Source organism: Drosophila serrata, unplaced genomic scaffold (assembly GCF_035046125.1).
Source record: "Drosophila serrata isolate PLE 108 unplaced genomic scaffold, ASM3504612v1 contig_184, whole genome shotgun sequence".
NCBI classification, from domain to species: domain Eukaryota; kingdom Metazoa; phylum Arthropoda; class Insecta; order Diptera; family Drosophilidae; genus Drosophila; species Drosophila serrata.
The window spans coordinates 4,839,988-4,864,888 of NW_028257082.1; the positions used below are offsets into that span (position 1 = coordinate 4,839,988).

General features: G+C 37.6%; 2 protein-coding genes and 2 long non-coding RNA genes across 6 annotated transcripts; 3 read left to right on the forward strand and 1 right to left on the reverse strand.

Annotated features, from left to right (window-relative positions):
• The first annotated feature begins 551 nt into the window (after positions 1–551).
• LOC110185096 (2-acylglycerol O-acyltransferase 2) lies at positions 552–3,372 on the forward strand. Its single transcript, XM_020953823.2, has 6 exons — positions 552–754; positions 1,325–1,422; positions 1,487–1,609; positions 1,675–2,016; positions 2,075–2,274; positions 2,342–3,372. Exons 1-6 carry the CDS (start codon positions 626–628, stop codon positions 2,497–2,499), a joined length of 1,050 nt encoding a protein of 349 aa, XP_020809482.2. The 5' UTR covers positions 552–625; the 3' UTR covers positions 2,500–3,372.
• Positions 2,859–16,548, reverse strand: Gdap2 (ganglioside induced differentiation associated protein 2). Of its 3 annotated transcripts, XM_086828335.1 has the most exons (13): positions 16,324–16,548; positions 16,137–16,203; positions 15,920–16,071; positions 15,715–15,857; positions 15,519–15,651; positions 15,344–15,453; positions 15,026–15,280; positions 12,658–12,785; positions 12,486–12,586; positions 5,750–5,903; positions 5,546–5,685; positions 5,281–5,479; positions 2,859–5,210 (listed from the first exon to the last, which is right to left on the reverse strand). In XM_086828335.1, the coding sequence occupies exons 1-13, from the start codon at positions 16,347–16,349 to the stop codon at positions 5,166–5,168; spliced, it is 1,653 nt and encodes a 550-aa protein (XP_086684461.1). In that variant the 5' UTR covers positions 16,350–16,548; the 3' UTR covers positions 2,859–5,165. The 3 variants fall into 3 exon arrangements, with proteins under 3 accessions (XP_086684461.1, XP_086684460.1, XP_086684459.1); XM_086828334.1 differs by lacking the exons at positions 15,026–15,280; positions 15,344–15,453; positions 15,519–15,651; ... (2 more) ...; positions 16,137–16,203; positions 16,324–16,548 and adding an exon at positions 14,416–14,556; XM_086828333.1 differs by lacking the exons at positions 15,026–15,280; positions 15,344–15,453; positions 15,519–15,651; ... (2 more) ...; positions 16,137–16,203; positions 16,324–16,548 and adding an exon at positions 13,253–13,460.
• On the forward strand, positions 14,576–15,336 carry LOC147644375 (uncharacterized). The gene is made up of 2 exons (XR_015270653.1): positions 14,576–14,824; positions 14,883–15,336. It is a non-coding gene; the product is annotated as an uncharacterized LOC147644375 (long non-coding RNA).
• LOC147644376 (uncharacterized) lies at positions 16,508–20,190 on the forward strand. Its single transcript, XR_015270652.1, has 2 exons — positions 16,508–16,645; positions 19,532–20,190. It is a non-coding gene; the product is annotated as an uncharacterized LOC147644376 (long non-coding RNA).
• Positions 20,191–24,901: the final 4,711 nt, after the last annotated feature.

A 24,901-nucleotide genomic window follows, 5' to 3' on the forward strand; every position in this document is an offset into this window, starting at 1 on the left:
AAAATAATAGTATTGGGGAACGCAGAGTAAAATTTTGACTGTTGCGAACCAGCACCAACATGTGTGACACACAAAAAAAAAATTGTTCTAAAGGTCAAGAATTTTTTTTGTGATACGACAGTGACTGTGTCCAACATGGGAATCGTACCCAAGACCCATATAACCTGAACCCAAGATATGATTCAGCGTACGGGGATCGTTTACCACCTGTTATGATGGTCATTATCGCAATTTACAGGCCCTCTTAAATCGAACTATTAGACGCTCCTTATCGCACTGATATGGCCTTTTGATTTGATTATAATTTCTGCATATAAATCTGTATGGAATAGGCTCTTGTCCATACATTGTACATCTGCAGTGAGTGACGTAATCTTACTTAACACTCTGTTTGCCCGATGTCTAGTGCCTGGCTTAGACATTTATCTGTGGCTTATCGCCGCTTGGAGTGAGGTCCTCCATCACGCCCCGAAGAAGAGGCGGCGGGTCGCCGCCTCGTTGATAAGGATAAGTACCGCCTTTACATACTGGAAATCATTTGCCGCTGCTATGCCATCGCTCAGTTGCTCGAAAGACGTCGCCAGAGTCGCTACTTTGTGTCGAAGATCGGTCTCAAGATTTTAACATGAAAATCGAGTGGGCTCCCCTCCAAGTGCCGCTGGCACGGCGCCTCCAGACCCTGGTCACGGCTTGCTTTACCTACACAATTATCTCCATGCCGCTTCTAGCCTGGATCATGACAGGTCTCCTGCTGGTAATCCTTGAAAGCTTTGCTCTTTTATCCAACGAAAATGTGAAAAGTGAAACAGTGAAGCTGTAAATGAACTTCTTAAATGAGTGAACAAATAGTGTACAAAAATATAAATAAATGTGACTTCTGGAGTTTTAAATTACAAAATAATGTGAAAAAGAGTGTTTTGTAAAACATTATAAAAATAATATACAAAATGTAGACTAGACTTCATAACTCCGGTGATAAAAAACTAACTTTTTGAGACTCGGGTCCAAGTACATCAGTCTTACTTCAGAATCATATGTCACGACATCTGGCTATAAAGACTTTGTAAAAATTAGATCATTTACTTTTATATCTTGCTTTTTCCCCATTTTTAACTGAAGATTTTGGCTTAGTTATAAGATTTAAAATTTTGATTAATCCAAAAAATTATCATCTACATAAATAGATTAAAAAAATTCGAATATTTTAAGCTTAGTTATTTCCAAATCGATCCAATAATTTATATGCAAACTGCATAAGCTTCGGCTTCCCGAATTTGGTTTACTTTATTATTTTAATTGTTATTAAATACTCATTTCTTTTTAGTACTATGGAGGTCTCATTTTGCGCAGTTTACTTATGATTTATTTTGTAATCATCTATAAGGATTACAAGAAAAACTACGGCACTATGGAGGGCAATGGGTAAGTATTATACATTTTATAGCTCATTTACTTGATAGATAATGGCATTATCAATTTCTCGTAGCTGGTCTTTTTACCGCAGTAATCCGAAATATCGCAACTACTTTCCGGTGGAACTTGTAAAAACCGTTGAGTTGCCGGCAAACAAAAATTATATCCTGGCTTGTTTTCCTCACGGTATTCTTGGGTAAGCATTTTAAAAATGCAAGATTTTATAGTATAATAATATAATAAATTGGTTAATTTTTTAAGAACTGGCATCTGTGTGAACATGGGCATGGATATCGCAAGATGGCTGGAATTGTTCCCACAAGTTCGACCTAAAATTGCCACTCTGGATCATCATTTCAAGACCCCAATCCTGCGTGATATCGTTCGCTATTGGGGTATGGTGTCAGTTTCCAAGGATTCTCTGGGTTACTTGCTTAGCAAATCGAATGATCCCAAGCATGAGGATAATCGGGATGGTTTTACGTCCAATGCGGTTGCCATTTTGGTTGGTGGAGCCCAAGAGGCCATGGATTCTTATCCTGGCCAATACATTTTGACCCTAAAGAATCGTAAGGGATTCGTCAAAATGGCCATTCGAACAGGGTGAGGGATGAGCTTGGAATGAAGTCGAAACTGGTATTTATATTTTTGCTATTTGTAGGTCATCAATAGTGCCCACGTTTTCCTTTGGAGAGGTGGATATATACGATCAGGTGGCCAATCCCCCGGAGTCCCTGCTCCGTCGCTTCCAAAATGTGTTCAAGAAATTTACAGGCATTTCACCGCTGCTGCCCAAGGGTCGTGGCATGTTTAATTACTCCTTTGGAATACTGCCTCACCGAAGACGCATTGTGCAAGTTGGTGAGTCCTTAAAAGGCTGCCGTTTACTATTAAATATATTATTTAATATAAATATTAAATATTCCAGTTGGCTCCCCCATCGAGGTGGTGAAGAGCGATCAACCCGATGCCGCCTATGTGGATAAAATCCATGGCGAGGTGATGAAGGCGCTGGAGAAGATGTTCGAGGAGTACAAGGAAAAGTACATACCAAATACCAAGCAGAACAAGTTGATTATTCAGTAATTGGGAATAATACTTCGGATATCTGCTGTACAATGTGATTTTCAATAGAGTTTTAAGGAATACAGGACACAGTTGAGAGATTATTTTTAACGAAAGCGCATGTTTTTTGTTGTTTTTCTTTTATTAATTACCAATTAAATTTGTTACCTTGTATGTACTTATATATACAAAAAGAACAAGGAGGTTGGATTCTCGAATTTTTGGAAAAACTTAACTTAATTTCGCATTTTTGTGCCACGATTCTCGATCTTGATTCCGATTTAACAACTATAAGGAATTTGTGCTACGCTAGGAAAGAATCAATCGCAGAATTCCTTTCAAAGGTACAATTTCATTAATTTAGCAACAAATCATCGTCATCCGTTTTCAATCAATTTTTTTATTAGCTTCTTATAGTTTTGTTTTGTGAATTTATTTTAGTTTTTTTTTTTTTAACGCTAAAGCAATAGCAATATTAGAAGGGAAAATTTGGGAAATATTTAGATTCAATGAGAGATTACTAGTTACTTGTAGTTGGCTTCATTATTCAATGATCGACTTTAGATTTATCTACAAATATTCAAATATTACGAAAAGTATTCGTCTAAATATATACTTTTAGAAAGGAACACTTGGCATAACATGGGGTCTCGATTTGGGTTTTGATCTCCCTTAGGAGGGGTTCTCTGTTTAGTATTATTTGTATTATCATTTAATTGTTCAATAACAGTTGAGAGTAAGCGCCATTGATAGATATATGTAATTATGGTATATAGGTATATATCCCGATTGTTGTACTCCTGTAAGGTGGTTCTCATACAAGCATAACTTTTGAGTAGACTGTACTTGCAGGCTAGTTTGAGTATTAATTGCTGTGATTCTTTAGCTCCCCCAACGCACTCTGATTAATTTTTACCTAAATTCTTTTGGTGAGGCAATACAAAATATATGTAATTGGCATATAATTGTATAGGCGAGGACATCCTCGGCTGAACATATGTACTTATAAGAACGTTTCCAAAAAACTATCTTCTCTCTTTTTTTTTGTTTTTGGTGTCGCTATAACTCTACTTGATTTCTCATTTTAGGTACTAGCCAGGCTGCCGATTGTGGTTCTCGAGGAAAGCGCATTGTCGTTATCTAAAATTTGTTTCGTTTTCATTAGCTTTTTGTTTTCGTTTTGAATTTACTTTTTGGTTTTTGGTTTTAAATCAATCCCTGAGTGCATTTTACTTTGCATTTAATTGCGTAGTTGCTAAAAATCAACTGCTGGTGTTTTGCTGTGGCTGTTTGGCGGCTTCTGGCTTCTGGTTTGAATGTGGCTCTGATTCTGATTACTGCCGATTGCTGCGAGTGCCATAATTGATTCGACTAATTACCTATGTAATACAATTACAAATATATATATATATATATATATTCACATATATATATTGTGTATAGCAGTGGCGTGCTATTGGCTTTGATTCTGAATTTCTTTTGAGCGCAAACGGTGCATGGAAGATAAAGGGGACGTGTCTCGAGTTCGAAATCTCCTGCGCCTCAACATTATACTCTCATATCAAAGTTGAACATTTAATGCGTAATTAGTATTCATTATTCATTATTCATTATTCATTACTCGGTATTCGTTAGGTTCTTTATTGGTGTTTCGATTCCTGGGAGGGGCCTTACGGTGAGCTCTAGTAAGTATCTACAAAAGGTTCGGCAGGCTCCGTGCTGCACTCATTTACATATCCTTCGCCTGAGCTTCAAAATATATATGTATATGCTATATGGTTCTCTCCCAGCGTGGTTTTTGGTTTGTTTTGTTTTAATTTATTAGTGGTGTATATTTAATATATATAGTTATGTATAAATACAATTGAATTATAGTACGTATGTGTGTATATATCGGGGGATCAAACTGCATACGCTTTAGCTCTAGTATTAATACATTAATAATACAATTTGTAATTGCAAAGATAACTAACAATATGTATACTTATTCATGTAGTTTTGTTTCCTTTCCGTTTAATCAAGTACAATTTATCAATTTTGATATTTAGAATAATCTTGTATATATCGGTATATGCGGGTTCTCTAATCAAATTTCATTTTGTTCAGCATTGCCAACGTTTTTCTTTTTTTTGGTTTCTTTTGGTATCCTTGTCTCGTCAACGAGTCCTTACCCCCATACCCTCTGTACTGTCACCTACCAATTATTCAACATCTAGTTTTTTGTAGCGAATTAACAAGGGTGTTTGGTTGTTCAATCAATTTCCAATGCCAACTAATTAACTAATTTCCATGCACTTCATAAGAATGTTTTACACAATTATCTGGTTTTGGTTTTGCTTTTGGGATTTGCCGATTTTTAATTTTTAGCTAATTGGTTTGGTTTTTCTTCCTTTCTTCTTATGTTCTTTTTTTTGTGGGGAGGATCGGGCGACTCTGCCACTCCCATAAAAGTATGCTACACAATGTTCAACAAACTTGCGGCAAGTCAATCGATAAACGACAACATCGAAAGTTATGCGCAAGTAAACAAATATTACTTATCAAGAAAACAAAATACGTTCTATATAAAATCTATAAAAACTTCACAAGTGTGTGTGTATCTATATATATATATATATGTATGTATCTATGTATATATATGCTATGGTGGCTGATCACTGTCTCTAGACAGCTACAATGGCCGCCATCTACGAGGCAGTCGGCACAGGATTGAAGTAATGCAGGCCATTGGTCTGTGAATAATAATACAAATATTCATATAAAATCGGTGTTACATTTGATGTAAAAGACATCCCAACTTACCGCCATGTCGTATTCGGTGATGTAGGCGGGAATTTCCAGCTGATCCTTTGTGATGGCCGAGTACAGATGCTCCACACCCGGCAGCGAATGCACTTTGGCCTTGATGGCTGGCGCCATGAAGGTGGTGAACCACCAGGTCATCATCTTAGTCCAGAATGTGGGATGAACTATGTAGAAGGCCTTCAGGTTCTTCTTGTACCTAAAATGGAAATGATCAGGTTTAGTTGATGATTCTTTTGGGGAGTTTTCGAAAGTCAGGACTCACTTGTAGGGCAACACACTGTAGACCTCGCGCAGCCAGTGCAGCGAAGGATAATTGTTGGTGGACGTCAGCGTGTGGAAGTACGAAATGACATAGTCTCCTTTAACGATGGGATCCAGTAGCTTAATCAGATATAGCAAGGCCTGCAGAGCCACAAGAAAATGAGCTTTTGTTTTTTAAGATTTTTAAGTTAAATATATATATTACCTTCTCCAGGTCAATGTTCTGGGCGGGGAACCATTTGCCGCAGAACACAATCACAGGCCGACCCAGGCGGTCCACGCCGCTCTGGTAAAGGCAGCCGATGCCAGAGACCTCCGTCAAGTCCTCGACTTGGGCGCGACGCAAAAGGCGTTCGTATCTGGAAAAAGATGAAATGCAAGGTTAGATTTATAGATAGACAATTAGAAGATCTTAATTTACGTGAAATAATATTGAAATAATCAGTTTACATACATAAGATCAGTAAACATAAATCTCTTTCTTAAACCTTTGTATTCTATAGATTGCGTTGATTAATTAAAAATACTTATTGCATATTTATTACTTGAGATTTATTGTTTGTGTATCTTTTTATTTATTTCCAGGTGGCTTTCCATGTTCTCTAGGCTGTTTCAATATTTATCTTTCTTAAATTGTAACCAAAAGATACACACAGTGCACTATTCTGAGAAATCCAATACAGAATAAACAATGGCACCTACATAAGATCGATTGCAATGTGGTCTACACGCTTGGCTGCCTCTATTTTAGATTCCTTTCGCTTTGTTTATGCCCTGGCCTCTGACTTCTCAAGTACTACGAATATATACATTTATTGAACATAATGGAGACATGTGGAGGCCTGGTTCGATCGATTATTATGTGGCGTCACGCAATATTCCAGGCCATATACGCAATTAATGGCAACAGTGTAGCTGGTGTCACTGCCCCAGTGTCTGTCATGACCAGAAGCTGCTGTAAATCGCCTTGGCCGACTGCTGCTTGAAATTCACCTGGCAAAAAGCACTGAACATCATGTTTATCTAACATACCTGGCGAATTATAAATTTGAAAGGCGTGCTAAGCTGATGTTTTAGCTCGCTTGCTTTTTATTTGCTTAGTGTGCTAAATTTGAGGCAAATATTTGTCAGATAAAAAGTACAAAATTAGAATGGGAACGGGGGCGGGACAAAATGGGTCATCCAATTAAATGTGCATGAAAAACTTGCATTAGTTGGGTAATTAGATAAATGCGCAGATTGCCCAAGATGACTCACTAATGAAATTGAAAAGCGAATCAATATATATATATATATATATACATTTAAAAGGTGCCGAAAAGCTGTGTTAAAGTGATTAACAACTTTCCCAGCCGCCACACGTCGGAATACAAACTTTCGAACACCTTAGCCTCCGCTAAATCGAGACTAATGTGAGTCAATTTGCAGCTGACTTAATGCCATGATTAAGCCAAATGCTTTCGGACGGGATTGTGAATGCGATAATTGGCCGCCTCGTGCCGCAGTAAGCTCCGGTAGCAGCAACCGATAAGCCTTTTAGGACTGCAGAGAGGAAACCAGATAAAGATCGAGATAAAAGTATCCAAAAGTGACGCATTGTGACGCAGCCTCTTAGCCAACTCAATCTCCATCTCAAACTCATTGCTTGTGTTTGCCCAGGCAAAGAGATACAGATACAACTGCGGATACGGATGCAGATAGATTGGGCAGGTGCCGGGCGGTGCCCCCATGAATGTGATTATCGTGCGAAAAACACAATGAATATTAAAGCGCAATGCTAATCCGTAGAATAAATCTCACACTTAAACCAGTCAACGCCACGGATAAGTAATAATAATATTGTTAGATCACATTTCCTGTGCCGCACATGCCGCGTTGCATGTTATTACCAACTGGCACGTACGGAAAAACAAGGCCGCGAGAGACAGGCTTTTATTTTTGGAGCGGATTAACTTCATGCAGCGACTGAATGGATGAAGGTTGCATGGTTAAACCAAAAGTCAGGGACAAACTGCAGGATGCACGAACTAAAGGATGCACAATTCTATAAATGGAACTCAGAGCAGTTCCCTCAAAGCACAGTGGTACTTATCGATGGCTAAATAGCTAACTGAATGTTTTGACTTTTATTGAAAGCTATAAAAACTTGAAACGCTAACTGGTCACAAATCTGGAATGCTATAACTGGTAATTACCACTTGGTCTGTCTTGTAAAAATTATTTCAGAAAACAGCTACTCAATTCTTAAGTAAACAAATAAAATATGAATTATGCAAGTAATAATTCTCTAAACTTATTGCCATTTTGTAGTATTAATATTTTGCAAGTTACCAGTATGCATTAAATAACATATGCTGTTATGAGGAAAGGTAAGGTTCTTCTACCTAAATTTCAATTCTACGAAATTCACAATGAATATATTTTCAGGACAATAGTTCGTTAACCTGAATTAGAATTCCTGACAAAACCCACTATATTCTCTCCTGACAGTTATGACTTTGATTTGAATGGTTTTCCCTGTGTAATGCACCCCCGCCCACCGCTGACGTCATTACCCCTTGGCAAGGACCAATTGTTTACTGCAATAGGGGGAGGCCAGAGATGGGCGGCGGTTATAGCCTATCCAACTCCGTGACTGACACGTTTCAATATAAACTTCCGACGGGGCTTGGAGGCGCTGTTTTTTACCTTTCCTCCGGCGTCTCCATGAGCTCATCGGGCAGAACGTCGTTCATGTCGCCCGTAGTTTCTTGCATGGGACTGGAGCCCAGGTCAATCGACGTCATTCCTTCCAGCATTGTCATAGTTTTACACTAGTCTGTAGTTGTGGTTGTGTTTGTAGGCGTTACTGCCTTTGTTGGTGGGTGGCACTGTGTTTTGTTGTTTCCTCCTTGCTTTTTGTTCCCTTTGACTCCGTCGGCCCGTTCGCCCTCGCGCACAATTACTGTTTATCGATTTTAAGTCAAAATAGAAATTCGGGTTTTTACAGTTAGCTCCAACTGTCCGTTTTGATTTGCTTGCCGCGGTCTTTAGCCCGATTTCGTATTCAATTGACGCGAATAGTTTCGTTTTGTTTTCCCCTCTTTTGCTAAATATTTATAAATAGTTCAGTGTGCTTTTGTTGGGGAAAAAACACTTATTAAGTTAAATGTTCAGTGTGTGGGCAGCTTGGTGGCCAGACTTTTGCGTTTTACGGAAGCCGCGAATGGAAATGCAAAAATAGTTCTCCTTTATGCCTATAGCTGTTTGCTACAGTTGACTTTATGGATTTATCACCGATGGATTCACATATAGAATTGGCGCCAGCACTGGGGATTCGCTTAGGTGCACGTCCGTTCGCCGCGAGTGGAGCTTTTCGATTGAGCGAGTTGGCGGCGAGTGGCACTGCTCTTGAATCTTTTTTGCGGCCCCCCAACGGCATCTGAACAGCACTGAGCAAGAAAGCAAGGGTTTCTATATGGGAGGAGCACAATGATATGACATTTATATGCTATACACTAAACCCAGCAGTTTATCATATTCAAGATAGATAATATAATCAAAGCGAAGGCTTCTCTTATATTTTAAAACAAGTTCAGAGGCAAGAAATCATGGAAAGTGTTTTAAAAAATATATATTATGAACTTTCTACATTTAGAAAAAAAATAATTAAATAATATTACAAATATTACAAATGTTTTAAAAACATATTAAAGTTATGTGAAATTCAATAGACTCTACAGAGTACAAAACCAGAGTAGTATAGTGTAGCAGCAGCCACTTAGGAGAGAAAGGCAGAGCGAGAGCTTAAGAGAGCGGCAAATGCCGCCATGAAAGGAAGGCGAAGAAAGCTCTCGCACTCTCACGCGCCGTGATGCTTTCATCCGCTCTCACTCTTTGAGCTTGCGCCCTTTTACCTCCTGAATGACATCAGTTACAACATCAAGAGAGTTGGTTGCAAAGACAGTAACAACAATGAGAAGGAGCCAAGGACATCGGTTTAGCCGCTTTATTTGCACTAATGTCAGTTGGGGCTAAAACAAAACTGTCCAAAAAATGAAATCAGTTTAAATGTTTGCTCTGTCGGTTGGTTGCCAGCTAAATGCGCAAAAAACGAACACAGACGAATTCTATTTCGGTTCTTCCTCCCACCCACACCAACTTGCGTACGCGTGCAATGTGCAACATTTCCATCAAAATGGAATGCTAAAACAATACTATGGCCATAAACAATAACAATGTTGAGTCATTCAATTAACATAAAATGGGAATGATACATCTTCTCTGACGGAATGGCCAAGATTTCATTCCAAATATAGGTTTTTAGATGGAAAACTAGGAAAATAACAATTAAAAAAGCCTTGAAAGTGTTTTCTATTATTCATTCTGCTTCATATCAATAAATAATTAAAATCGATGGGTTTCCTATATATGTATCTCATTTGCTTTACAAATAGGAAACATTTGTAGAAAGTTAAACAATGTATGCAATTTTTAAATATTTTAAAATTACAGTTTGAGCTAATATTACGCTTTATTGGTTAAGTATGAATAATTAACATAACTGCATATTTAAGATGACCTCAGTCTGTAATTAAACAAAGACACTGACCAAGAAGAAGCTGCACAGTGGGGTGCATTACCCCCGCACGCACTCAAAAAAACTCGTCCAGGAAGCGGCGCCCACTTGTCACCACCCCACAGAATCCGCCCGCTTCTCTTCACCGTTGGAATCGGTTGAATAAATTAAGATGCCTGAGAGATGTTACATTTAAATGTCTACAAAATGTGTGCGAGGCATTTGTGCGGTTTCATTCAATGAACTGCAACGGTTCGATATTCTGATTATACCTGCCACCGGCCGATCCGGTTACCTTCGCAGTCCCCCCAATGCCTCCAACACATTCCCACACCGATCTCAGCTGTCATTTTAATTATTTTAATTAGCAAAATGGCTAATATGCGAAATCACATTTCTCATTTTTATATGAATAATATTTGGTGAATTACTGTATTGTAGATCTCAGCTACACTCGTATTTTTGAATATTCATAAAATTATTCAGGGATTAGTCTAATTATAGAAATGGATTACGAATATATAATATTTATTTTGCATTTAAGGCATTATTTTGATTTAGATCACTTGGAGTTTTGTACCTTTCAAGCGGTTTATCTATTCTTTCGCTGTCACTTGCTTTTGTCATAGACATTATCTCCGCTCATATGAGCATTTGTAAATATTCATAAATATTTATCTCTAAGCTTTTTTTTTTTTTTTTTTTTTTTTTTAGCAGATACGTAAAACGGAAAAATAAATGTTTTTCCAGCAGATTTTAAGAGTTGTTTTTAAAGAATAATGCATTGAACTTCGAACTAAATAAACATTAAGAACGATTGAGTATAAAGATATAATTTTTAAAAAAAGAAATGAAGACGAACTTTGGAAAACCGAAATTTCTATATCCATTATGACTAATACAAAAATACAATAATTTTATTTGAAAAGCTCGTCTATTCTAGTTTTTATTGGGTTAATAAATCTGTATACTTAATTTCAAATCTAAAGAAATTCAACTTTTGGCCAAATTTTGACAATTTTAACGATGTAACCCCTTATAAGATTTTTATAATTTTGAAAAAATTAAATTTTATCCGGACATAGCTAGATCGACTCGGCTGTTAATGCTGATCAAGAATATATATAATTCAGAATGTCTATCTATAATATTTCGTTAAGAAATCTATTTAAATTAAAAATCATTAGTTTAAGCATAATTTCCCTCAAAAATAAATTACATAACGTTACAAAGCTCGATTTCGTAAAAAAAGATAGTCTCCAAGAAGACCTTATAAGGTTCCTTGTTGGTCATAAAATGAATTAAACTCTTTTTATAGACCTGCCCCCCATTTTGGAATGACCAAAACAGGACTATAAATAAGAATGTTCCCCAGCTGCGCCGCTTGGGGATTCTTTCATGCAAACTATGACGCCACAGCCTTTCATAACATATTCATACGTCACGTTGGACGACGTCACAAGGAAAAGCACAGAAGGGCACTTGGAATGTCCAATTAGCATTGTGCAGGACGATGGCCAAGTAAGCACTTTCCTTTCGCCACTCCACTTCATTCCACTTCAATTCAATTCAATTTGAGCCCGAAACCGAGCTGCTCCTGGATTGCGTGCCACGGGTCTCTAAAATTTCGACAAGCGGCGGAATTTACATAGAGCGGATGGCTTAGGCCCGATGGCGGGAATAGGCATTTGCCAGACGGTTAAGATATTTCCGGCATGTTCTTGTAATAAATATACTTGGCCAAAAAGGCTCGCTTACGAGGTGTTTATGGTGGAGCTGGTGGCGACCTACGAGCCATTCTGCGTGTCTTTCCGGCGGTTTTATGAACTGCAGATGTCAGTCTGGGACAGTGCGTAATCTTAAATCGCTCGAGATCTACACCGATAAATCCATAAAAGTCCGTAAGTGATCCCTTTATCTGGGCAAGTGCCAGCGATTAAGAAAACAAGGGATATATGAATGTGAATATTATAATCTTAATCAGCATATTTGTGCAGATGAATCAAAATTTGATTCTAAAGGGGAATTATAATAAGTCTATCTTGATCATGTTATTGTTCGGTATAAAAGAACTTAGTTTGAACCAAATATAACATTGACGGAGGCCTGACCTATCAGGGGTTTCTTTCCTTATAAAAGGTATGTTTAGCATTATTTGATATTAAAATATCTTTTGGAAAAACATTTTTCTCCTTCCCTAACTATTCAATATCGTGATTGTTTGAAATTTCCCAACCTTGGTAACATTTACATTAATATTTAATAAGTTTTTAACAGTTTTTGAAGCTAATCAAAGTTCTATAGGTTTGTGGGACCCTTTGCTAACCTCTTCCTTATTATTAATTAATGATATGTAGCTCCTCAAATAACTTTCGACACTCACCTTTCTTGGTGCTCGATGCCTTCTACTCCTTCGGATATGACATTCTCGTAAACTCCAGTACGCGGACGATCGCTGAGCAGATGCTGTCGGTCCAAATCTAGCTGTTTTAAGATCAAAGAAGTATATAAATTAGGAAACTGTTTTACTGGGAAGGTAGTTAAACAAAACTTACCTGAAGCTGTGCCTGTAAACCGCTGCTGTAGGAATTCAGGCTCAGACCATTCATATCCCGAGCTCCATACTCCAGATCCGAGCTATTACCTTCCATATCGTGCGGACTGACGTCTGAATCGTCGTCGGCTAAACAGAGAAAATAAGGAAAATAATTATTTTTATTAGCTATTTGTAAGATATAATAATAAAGTATATAGGAATGATGGATTTGAATATTAACTAATGTCATAAAAGGCTTTTTTCATCAAATGATACCATTTCCAATAATAAGAAGTAAAAGTACTAATTATCTGATGGCTTACGGATAAACTACCAATATTTTGAATTTTAAGAGAGACCTTCATAAGAAGTTTTACCTATTTAAATCATTTTTTATAATTTACATATAACGTTTATAAAATTTCTTACTTATTTTATATATCTTTCTATTAAAAACATGATTTATTATCAGTATACATTATACATATTTTACATTAAGTCTGAATAACATGTTAATCCCTTTGTACCATGTTATCATTATAATCATTATATATTTATTTATGCACTCTTTGTCATAAGGGGGAGTATAAGGGGAAAGAGTTTATGATCTTTACACGAGAACTCAAACGAGTTGTTTATCATTCTGCCGCTGGATTTCGATTATCGGCGCAGAGCTAACTTTAATTGCACTTTTTGTATCTTTTCCGAACTTCGGCGCTGCGAAATGTGAGTTGAACGGAACACGAGCTCTGGCCAAATGAGACACTGACAAAGCAACGACGAGCGTTGGAAACGCACACGAGCGCTAAGCAAAAACTGGATGCTGACCGCCCCCTCACACAAACAAGCTCCCCTCTCTTCCTCAACATCTGTGAAGAGATCTCTCTCGACAAAGAGACAGAGAGAGAGAGAGAGAGGGAGAGAGATAAGCTGATAAGTATGATAACTTTGATAACGCGCGACTGCGGCGTTGACATGATTTAGGCCCGAATGAAAAACTTGGCCAACACACACACACAGAGATATACAAGTGAGTGACACTTGTTGTGATAAGTAACTCTGCTCAGGTAAGTTAACTAACTTGTTGATAAACTAACAATTAATACAAATAAGAAAATGTTTTGTAGTTAGATCAACACGATTAAATGACTAAATAATTAAACGTAATCAAAAAGGGTTTGCAATTTACAATGATAGCAAATAATCAAGATTTTCTTATGACATTTAAAGTTTTCAAATTTGTAACACAATTTATTATTTATGTAACACAGCAAGCAAAGATTGAAAATCATAACGAATTTAAATTAATAAAGTTTTATCATTCAGTTATGTTATTTTTTAGTTCACTTTTTGATATAATTTATTTGTAATGCTTTAAAATATAAATCTTATTCCCCTGCAAAAATAAAATTATTGATATTCCATAGTATTTCAAGTTTCTTGAGTATTTCACTGTATTTTCATAAATAATTAAAAGTAAATATAGATTTTTATATTATCATCTAGCTAAAACATTCAATACTTGATTATTTAAGTTGCCTTTAAGCACACATTCTTCCTACAGAAAAAAGTAATAACTTTTACACGACGCCATTTTCATCGCAAAAGTATGCTACGAATTCTACAGCTTTCATAGCACTCAGTCTGCTGTCGCTCAGCCCAAGGCAACTGCGACATCGCTTGTTAAATACTGTTTTTAATCTTTTAAATTTCACAATTTCACTTTATAAAAAACCCCAAGCTGGTCAAAAATAATATCCTTGGCTAGAACACTTACTAGTAAACTATAAAGTATGTGAAATATTAAATCAATTCTATAATATAATCAAAATAAACCGAAAACGCGCGACTTTTGGCTGACAAATCGAATGCACCTACTGCCAAGTGACCCGCACACAACCGACTTTGCAACGTAACTGAAGCCCCACAAGTCGAACAGTCAGTCAAGATAGATTGCTGACGAGCGAATTTTCCTCCCATTTCTCTTGTGTTTTTTCGGTACTAATCTTATCGACAGCCAACAATGGAACTGTATATATGCCAGGTGATAACACAGTCTTTATCATCGACAGTCGATTGATAAGCGAACGATGAGCAAACAGTGACGGAGGGCACAATCGCGAAATCACAATCTCTGGCGATGCACAGGAAGAAAAATTAAGATCTCAACTTAATCGTTATAAAGAGTAATTTACCAAAAATGCTGAGAAATGCAATTAGTAATTATCTTCTTATTACTTATAGATCAAGTGCATAACGATCAACCCTTGACTATTTTATATTATTACTTTTACTGATTTATAATAATTAGTAATGAATAATAATTTATATATTTAAACCACCTATTTATCATTATATTTAATGGCCTTTTCAGTATAATAACTCACCCTGGCGATGACGCATGTGGACACTGTGCTGGGGATTCCGAATAATACGTATTTGACGATCGGGATCCGGATGCTGTGGCTCACCGAACTCGCCGCCAATGTCCTTGGGCAGCTGCCACAGGGCACTGCGCTCCTCCAGCTGATCCCGCGGGAAGTAAAGGGGGGCCAATACCTCGTACGTGCCACGCTCATTAGTGCCCACGCACAATATCACAACCTGCAGGGTGCACTTGTCCAGATATCGTCGGATAGTTCCTGTAAATCCAAATAAATAGAGTTCAAATATAATTGGATGAAAAGTCAAAAGAAAATACTTACGCAGGGCAATGTGGGCGGCCACATCTGCGGGAAAACTCTTCTGGTTTGCACTGATGTTGCACAGTGCAATGGTGTGCAGGTTCAGTTCCTTCGCCTTGCAAAGGACGTTTCTGTAGCAAAAGTAAGGGAATTTAGAAAGAGATCTTAAGTATCTTAAGTATCATTAAAAACGCACCTGTAGCAGCAGTGCAGTGTGTTCTCGGCGGCTGTCTTAAACTTTTCCCTATAGGCAGGTGCCACCGTATGCAGCACGTACTTGGCGGGCAGATTGTATCCACGCGTGATGCGCACATCCCCAGTGCGGCATTCTAAACATGAGAGATTATAGTTGTTAGTTAGCTAAAAGGATAATCGCTAATCCTTAGACTAACCCTTGACAGTGGTGCTCAGCTCCTCGCGCAGCTGGTTGCCAGCGCCGGCGAAGATCCGCTCCGATATGCTATTGCTTTCAGTCAGAGTCTCATCGCTGGTATTTGTGATGGCATCCACATCCAATGTGGTCATGTCACCATCCCTGTACCATAAAAAAAGGCAATAAGTGAAGCTTCTTTTGATCAATCTTTGTGGTTTTCTTACCATATTACAAAGCGATTGTTGACATCTTTGGACAGGGGAAACGGACTCCGGTTGTGCCGTGGTCCGCCCAAGGACGAATAGTCCGTGATAGGTAGCCGTGTGTCTGTTTTCTGTGAGCCACCCCAGGTGGCTAGGTTATCCAGTTTGACGAGCTGCAAGATCAAAAGCAATGAGCAACTCTTTCTCCAAGAAACTCATACTATTTTATAGAACTTACACATGGGCTGGAGCTGGATTCGAATGCTTTAAAGTCCACATTTGAGTTCGTGTCGAGACGCATCGCTCTGTGAAATGGAAATTGGGATCAAAATTAAGTTAGTTATATAGATTCGAGTCATCCAACAATCAATCAGTCTTCAACCGACTAAATTTTGTTTATCCCCAACATAACCTGTTCCGCTCACTCGATTTGAGGTGGAACCGTTCCCATTTTGGTCAACAAATTTGTTTACAATCAACTCTGTGTCCGGCTTCGGCCAGTTTCAGCTCGCACAATCTGAGTGTGAGTATGAATATGAGTGTACAAGTGGGTATAAGTTATCTCCGAGTGTCCAGAACTCCGCGAATGAATCACAACGACTGAACCTAGTCGACATTTCTCACACAGAAAGCCATTTATTTAGTTCGCTCTGGAGCCAAAAAGGCAGTGAATGAAATCTATAAATATTTACTTTCTAATTGTCATCGTTAGTTGTCATCACGTAGACGGAAGATCTTAATTCGCGAGTAAATATAAAAAAAAACTCGAGGAAAAACAGCTCAAATTGTGTTCTAACAATGCCAAAGAAGGGTGTGACTATATTAAATCTTATATTTTTTTATATATCAATGCGAATTATCGCTGTTAATAATGGTAAAATATTTAACATAATAATAAGCAGAAATTAACAATTTCATCTTGATCAGAGTTTATTTATTTAAATAATCTTGATGATAAAGTGTAAAGAATATGTTTTGTTAGGGAAGCAGGCTAGTATTCCTCATTAAAAAGAGGTTTTGAAATATAAGTTTTTATTCTATTCCATTCTATTCAAAAGTGAATAAACTTTTACCCTTTAAAAAATTAAAGTGCAATTCTAGGGAAAAACTGTCTTCCCATCACTATAACTATATAGAACGTTGTAACCTAGGGGCAGATGCTGCAGTGAGTCCCCGTACCAGTTTCCGTCCCCACAGCCACCCCCCGCCGCCGCTCATCTCACCTGAGCACACCTGAATGTGCGTCACTCGAGCCGAGTGAAAGGTGAAAACAAAAGCAGAGGCTAGAAAAGCTGGCAAGTGCAAACTGCAGCTGCGCTCTTAATTGCCATATCAGACGCTCGAGGGCGGTACCAAACCGCCCACGTCCACCAGTTGAGCCCTTTGCCCTTTGCCCTTCACAGGCTTAGGTGAGAAAACGGCAGAAACCTCAAAATGGATGCAAGACTCTGACCCAAATTGCCTCTTTGGGAATCGAGCGGCTATATATACACATATATCCATATACATTATGAATTGGATCACTGGCATTGTCACGGATTTGTGTCGAGAGGTTCGGGGTGCTTTCGCTTGAAACAAAACTTTCCACAGTCGCATTATCCACACTACCACACTTGAGTAAATATTGTTGATTTGAACGAAATATACTAAGTTTAAGTTGTATATAAATGTTCGTTATCTGACTTAAATTAAGGCTAATTGGTTATAATCAATAAAAACAAAGACTGATCTTAAAGCTGAGACAACAAATAAATAAATAAATAATCATTTAAATAAATAAATAAACATAAAGTCTCTTTGAAATACTTTGAAAGATGAACTTTACTTAGAATGTAGTTAATTTCAATTACTCTTAAGTCACCTATATAAGAAAGTAGTAGATAAAACCATTAATTGTAGTATAAAAGGTCTTAAGATAACCTTGATATTTTTCTTTACTATAAACTAATTTAAAAATGCCAAAGTTATGAACTTCAATAAATAACTCTACTTAATTCATGGCTTATACATCTCTTCCTTACTTAATTATAATTATCATTCCATATGTCGAGTATATAAAAAGATCACTTTATAACAAAAATAAACCAAAAATGTATAAATAAATGTTGAATCAGCATGGAAAAAACCTTCATTCTCTCGCTTGTCTCACTAAGAAACTGCGAAGAATCTTTCGAATCTTTATTGGCATCTTAAACCCCCACACAACAGATACTCAAGCGAAAAGATAAGAAAGTTGTAAACACAAACAAACAGATATATATATATATATTTCCCTGGCCTCCATTATGTGTATATAATGAGCTTCATTCAACGTGTATCCGTAGATGGAAGCCACTATAACGTCATTTCAATTGCCAGATCGGCCAACGAACGGCAATTAGCCACACATTCAAATGTTCTTAATGGGGCCAAGAAATGAGGGGGGCGTAGCCTTACGTGATCTGTTACTGATCGCAGGCCTTACATAAGTTTGGCAAGCTTTCTTTGTATTTTTTATTTTAATTTTGTATTTTGTATTCTACGCTTAACAGAGGCACCCTGTATACAAGTCAGACTGGTCTAACCACCGATCAAAATTGACAAATACTTTACAGATTAGTTATAGTTGTTGTTGTTGTTGTTGTTGTTGATGTTTTGTAGCTAACTGAAAGGCAAATGACGTCTTAAATGAGTTGGCCTTTTGACCAGGCCCAGTACTACTACCACTCACCCCAATGCTTATCGAGAAACAAACAAAGTGGTTGATGCAAACAGTACAAAGAATAGTAATGACTTGTCTCATCGTTGAAGAATTTCCATACTATCTACTTACTTACTTAAAACTATCATAATTATATTTTTACTTTAATGAATCTGCTTTTGATAGCGAAAATGAGGCGCAATAAGTCTAAGTAGTACCTTGTCTATGGGAAATTATTATTTTTGATAAACTTCTTCGATGAAAAACTGATTTAGAAATCTATTCCCGCATTTTCAAAGACTTGTGGAATTATTTCAGCAATTTTTATATTCCAAATATTAACAAGAATGAAAACTACCTTCGGAAAGCTAAAGTTTATGTACCTTTGCAGAATGCAATTGAATTATAGGATCTTATTTCAAATCGATCATATCTAACATTAAAATATTCCCATTCTTAAATCATTATTTTTGAATATTTTGATATTCAAATTTTTACCATAAATCAGATCTTAAAAAACGCATAACTATTCCAAAAATGCAATAATTCAAATTCGGAAAGCTTTCCTATGTTAGTTTTTATTAGGTTAATAAATCTGCATACTCAATTTCTAAATTAAAGAAATTCAATATTTTTGCCAAATTTTGACAATTTTTACGATGTAACTAACACCTTAAAAAAATTTCAAATTTTGAAAAAATTAAATTTTATCCGGACATAGCTAGATCGACTCGTCTGTTAATGCTGATCAAGAATATATATGATTTATAGGGTCGGAAATGACTTTTTCACTAAGTTGTATGATTCTGACATTATAATACCCTGTAAGGGTATAAAATAATACTATGTTGTGAATTTTTTCTTGTTTCTTCTATAGTAACAAACTGGTATATATTAATTATTTAATTGAATATATATACGTATTAATTGTATGCTTGTATCTTCGTTTTAAGCTGTGGTTTGCAACTATACCCAGCCATGTGGCAGGCCCTGCGCTCCTGCTGATAACTGGCTTGGCAGGAAAGTCCTCGGATTGCATTCGACATGAGCAATCACTAGCCAGGCCCGTCCAGGCAAGACCACCTCAACCAGCAGAAGCAGTTACGTTACCCAACTGGCTAAAGTCCAATGGGGGCGCACATGTGATTCCCAGCTTTCCTTCGCCTCGCCTTGATTTGTCTTGCCAGTTGGCGTGCCCGAGTCAATTACATTATTTCAACTGTGCTGCATGACATGATTTCTGCCTCCACAATTCCATACCCCCATCCCCCCCTGGAGAGGTGGGTGGTATTCGGAAATTGTGAAAAGTTGCAGGAGGCAAATAACTAAAATGTAAATAGCAAAAGGGGTCTGGGGAGCATAGTATTGGTTCAATGATACCAAAATCTGCCGAAGGCTAATACACTATAATTGGTTTTCAAATTGCTTAGCAAATGGCAAGACAATAAAGGAAGATACACAAATTATCGAGAACTATCGCTCTTATTTTAATCAATTTTGTTGAAGCTTAATGTATGTGGTGTTTCCTGTCACACTATCGATTAAATAAAGTAATGATTATAGATTAGATAGAAGTATTTCAATATAACGCTTATTATAATGCAAACAAACATTAAACTTGTTGGGTTTCAATTTAATAAGAGAGTTTGAAAGATTAAACTCATTTCTATAATGGCTTAAATGAATTAGAGTTAACTGACGTTTTCTATATATATTTGTTAAGTAAGTAGCATTAAAAAAGGTAAAGAATTAGTTAATTTTAATAGAAATCTTGCAGGAAATAAGAATCTTATGAATATTACTTAAGAAATTAATACTTTTTATTGGATTCCCCTGGAAATTTAAGCTTAAAGATTTAACTAAACCCAAAAGGTAAGGGCATTTCCCAGTCGATCATGGCTATTACTTCTTCCATATATGGGCCTCGTTATGGGACTCTCGACGCGATGCCCTTCGCCACCCGTTCTCGTTTCGGCAAAAATTGCTGCCAGCAAGTTTGTTTACGCTACACGCTCAATCCGCCAAACTGTTGCATAATAAATGCGAAATTGTCGCCCACATGCCAAGTCCTCTGTCGAGCTGGGCATGTTCCAAAATAAAAAAAAATAACAAAATCAGAAAGAATAAAGAAAAAAAGAAAAAAAAAATGCTGCAAAAATACAAAATACTTGGATTTTGTTGGCGTCGTGGGGCATGTAAAACTACAGGGGCGACACAGTGGATGTGGCAGTGGCAGCGGCAGTAGTAGCATTGGCATTACCACCGGAGTGGAGTCAGAGCCAAGTTAGCAAGCGAAATCCAACTGGGCTGCGCTTGGCACCGAAAGAAACCGAACAAACACATATTAAGTATACGCCGTGTGTGCCGTCAGTGTATGAGCAGGTTGTTGGCATTGTCCTTTGCCTTTTGATCTCTCGACCGGCCCCAGAGAGACCGAAACGGGCCAAAAGCAAATCCAATCCCGCCCCCATCTCAAACACACAGTGCCAGTCGGGAAGCGGTCCCCGATTTGTGTATCTTTGGAATTTTAGCGTCAAGTCACCGCCGCCCAAATATTTGTTGTTTATATTTACTACGGATGCGTCATAGGCGAGGCCTAACCTCGTCGCCATTCGCGACTATATAGCCATATAGCGTTCCAATCATTAGCCAATGGCCCGGCTTATGGCTTAGTGTTCCACCAGCAACAACAACAACAACAACAACAATGCACAGGGCCCTGACGTCACCGAGATTAATTTCCCAATTTCGCAGTTCCCGATCCAAACGCCATTGTTAACAACAAATTGCAGCAATTTTCTGGGCATTATCTGCCACCAAATTGTGTCAAATTGTCGCACAGGTCTACCCCCCGCCTTCCCCCTCCCAAAAAACTAATTATAATTTGCTGCAGTCAGCCGAAGCTTCTTGGTCTATATGTTAGTAACGGCGGAGGCGAATGCATTTATATAATGATGGTTGCTGGAGCATTAAATGGATGGTCAAATACCCTGCCTTGGCATGTCAGAACAATGGCTTCACTCGGCAATTGTCCATGCCATGCTCGGCCAGCTCCAAATGACCCCAATAAGTTTCGGCCTGGCCAGCACAATAACTCCAATATACGGCTATAATGCCGATTGCTTGGTTGGTTGCGGGGGAAATTACATTTCTATTAAGGAAATTCCACAAACATGTGTGTGTATGTATTTATGTGTGCTGAGTACACATATTGTATGGCGGCGGCAAATGCTAAAACGCTTATTAATAATTGTCAGTTAACTGGAATGGGGGGTGCACAGTGGGGCCAACCGACTGGAAATGGGGTACAAGTTCAAGGGGTATTATAAAAATTTGTAAAGTATTTGGAAACTTTGCAGAGTATCTTTGGTTTGAAATTGAGTTAGAAATTAATTATATTTACACAGAAGTTTTCTTCTAAGTTTCTTACAAAACAAACTACTCGAATGAAGTACAATTCTCTAAAAATTAATAACACACTTTTTTTCCATAGCACGAACTTGACTAATTACCTTTTTATCATATTTCTCTTTATTTTTTTATGAGTTTTACTAGCCATTTCGCTTGAAAGGTAATTAAAAAGGAATACAGAAAGTTAATCTATTAAATTAGAAAATTATGGCCGAGCTAAGTGTAAATGTGTGTAATGAGCTTTAAGAATTTAAAAAAAGGATTTATGAATAACACAACAGTTTCTTGAAACTAAAGTATTAACTCTAAAGACTTTAAATTTAGTTATTTGTTATAGAACTAATTTTATATCTCATTCTTAATTTTTTTCAGGGATTTTACTAATGTTTTAAAGTAAATATAGTTTTTATAAAAATAATATCAAATAATAAAGATAAAATTAATGAAATATGTTAAAACTATAAAGAAATCTCTAATCTCTGGTAACTTAAAATCCATTTTGTACATAAATGGTAAACATTTCGCTAGTTCTTTACCATTAAAACCAATAATTATGGCATTTTACAACCAACTACTTGGCCCAATGCGATTTCCCCTGGCTGTCTCTGAGCAATTTCACTAACGTTTGATAATGGAGCTGCGTTCAGGCTGCTTTCAGGAAAGCCTCAAGGGTTTGAGTTGGACATTGCACTGTCAATTAACCAACAGTCTCGAGGGGGATACAGCCATGCAGGTCATGCCTGTAACCCTGGCAGCTGGTTTCCGGAGGAACATTGATGGGCTTGATGGGGCCAAACTGCAGTCATATTTCATATTCAGCAGCACACAGGAGGAGCAAGGATAAGCCCCCAGGCAGGGGGAGGGAGGGAAAATGGCAATGGAAATTGGTGGTGAAAGCTGGCTGTGTTTCCTCTTTTTTTTTGGGTCCGGTTCTCTGAGCTCAATCAAAATGCTTCACCGCTCGCTTATTTATGTATTTTTCGTATAAATTCCTAATGCATTCACAGTCAATGTTGCAGCACGTACAAATGCGGGGGCCGGAAGGAGCTTGAGCTTGAGCTGTGTGTGTGTGTGTGGAAAATGGGGTCTGAGCAGCATTTCCCGCTGTGAGGTAAATGTTGTCAGTGAATAAACCTGTCACTGAATGAACTTAGCGCCACCCACAGCGGCTGGCAAAGCCAACGGCAAAGCCGAAGCTCTCGCTATTAAACCGAAAATCATAAATAATTAGTGGCATAGCAAGTGGAAGTTGCACAAGCTCGGCTCTTGAAGGTTATTCCACATTTTCTTTTTTTTTTGTTTTCTGTTTCTGTTCAAAACGTGCGACTGTGTGCGCGTGTCTCTCTGTAATTGCTGCGATGTGACTGTCGGTGTGTGTGTGTGTGTGAGTGTTTCTTTTTTTTTGTATTTATATTCAGTCAGTTGTAATAAAAGAACGCTTTTCTGCTTACGGCTTACTGCTTTTTCACAAAAATAAAATCAAAATACTGTGGTTATTGTATAACCCCCGATGGAGGATCCAGGTAACTGGCCTCGTTTCTTTCTTTCTTTACTTTCTTTCGTTTTTTTTTTTTTTTTCAAAAAACTGCACACACAACTTCTTCCTTTTTTTCAAAATGAAAACACCAAAAAGACAACACGCACACACGTACGCAAAACACGCTCACACACAAATACTCGAAGCGGTCGCGAGGGGGTGGGGTGGTGGGTGTGAGATAAGGGAAACGCGGTAGGCGCGGCGGCGGTCGCTCAGGTAACTCTACCCTCGCGCGCTTCTCTCTCTATATATATGGATATATATATATATAGATATATATATATATACGTATATATGTTAGTGTGTGTGTGCGTGGGTGCTTTGGTGTGCGTGTGTGTATTTGCAATTCCAAACTTTACGGGCTTTACGCACTCGGTTTCCGTCAATCAATGAATCAAACTCCAACTCCTTGTAGCAGCTGCGGCGCACTCGCAAATCACTTTTTGTCTCGCGTCCCGTTTCGCTCAGTGTCTTTTAACTCCACTTTTGTGCACGACGCCTATGTGTGTATGTGTGTGGTGTCCGTGTGTGTTTTTGGTGTTGTGTTGCAAGTTTCTGTGTGGCTCACAAAATCGGCTCGAATCGCTTCTTCTTGGTTTTTCTTTTTGGGCCCACCGCACTTCTCGTCTGAAATCCGCGTTCGACACTGAAGTTGACCAGAGCTTTTGGGCCAGCTTTAAACTTTCGAAAACTTGACTTGACAGCGTGGCCGAAGCTGGCGGCCGGGAATTTACCAGTTTTCGTGAAAAATAAACCTAACCCTCTATAAAATACCATAAACTGTGACTGAGCAAGTTATTTTAATATGCTTTAAGTATTCTAAATGTTATTCAATTATTTCTATCAAACTATAATAAATTGTTAACTGATTCAGATATTTTTCAAGTAAAAAGCTAGAAAAACTTAATCAAAACTGAGTATAGTTTATATTAGAAAAATTTAAGCAGAGTAAAATTATAATTTCATTTCCGTCTGTCCGTTTATTAACTATTATCAGTAAGTATCTATGACCAGTAAGTATCTATGTGCAGTAAGTAACTCTGAACGGTACCTATCACCAACAAGTAACTATGATCAGTAAGTATCTATGACCAGTAATTAACTATGATCAGTAATTAACTCTGAACAGTAAGTATCTATGACCAGTGAGTAACTATGATCAGTAAGTTTCAATGAACATTAAGTATCTATGACTAGTAAGTAACTATGATCAGTAAATATCTATTACCAGTAAGAATGTATGTGTGATCAGTTATTAATTTTGAACACTAATAAACAATGACTTGCAACTTTTGTAACACAACACATTTCTGAGACTTGGCCGGCAGCAGTCACTTCGTCCCGGGGATGTGAGAACCAGTTGGGAATCATATGT

Coding starts and splice junctions, on each gene's coding strand:
- LOC110185096 (XM_020953823.2), top strand. CDS start 626: ATGAAAATCGAGTGGGCTCCCCTCCAAGTGCCGCTGGCACGGCGCCTC. Junction 755..1,324: donor TCATGACAGGTCTCCTGCTG/GTAATCCTTGAA, acceptor ATTTCTTTTTAG/TACTATGGAGGTCTCATTTT. Junction 1,610..1,674: donor TTTCCTCACGGTATTCTTGG/GTAAGCATTTTA, acceptor TAATTTTTTAAG/AACTGGCATCTGTGTGAACA.
- Gdap2 (XM_086828335.1), bottom strand. CDS start 16,349: ATGGGAACGGTTCCACCTCAAATCGA. Junction 15,858..15,919: donor AACAATCGCTTTGTAATATG/GTAAGAAAACCA, acceptor TTTATGGTACAG/GGATGGTGACATGACCACAT. Junction 5,211..5,280: donor TCACCGAATACGACATGGCG/GTAAGTTGGGAT, acceptor TATTATTCACAG/ACCAATGGCCTGCATTACTT.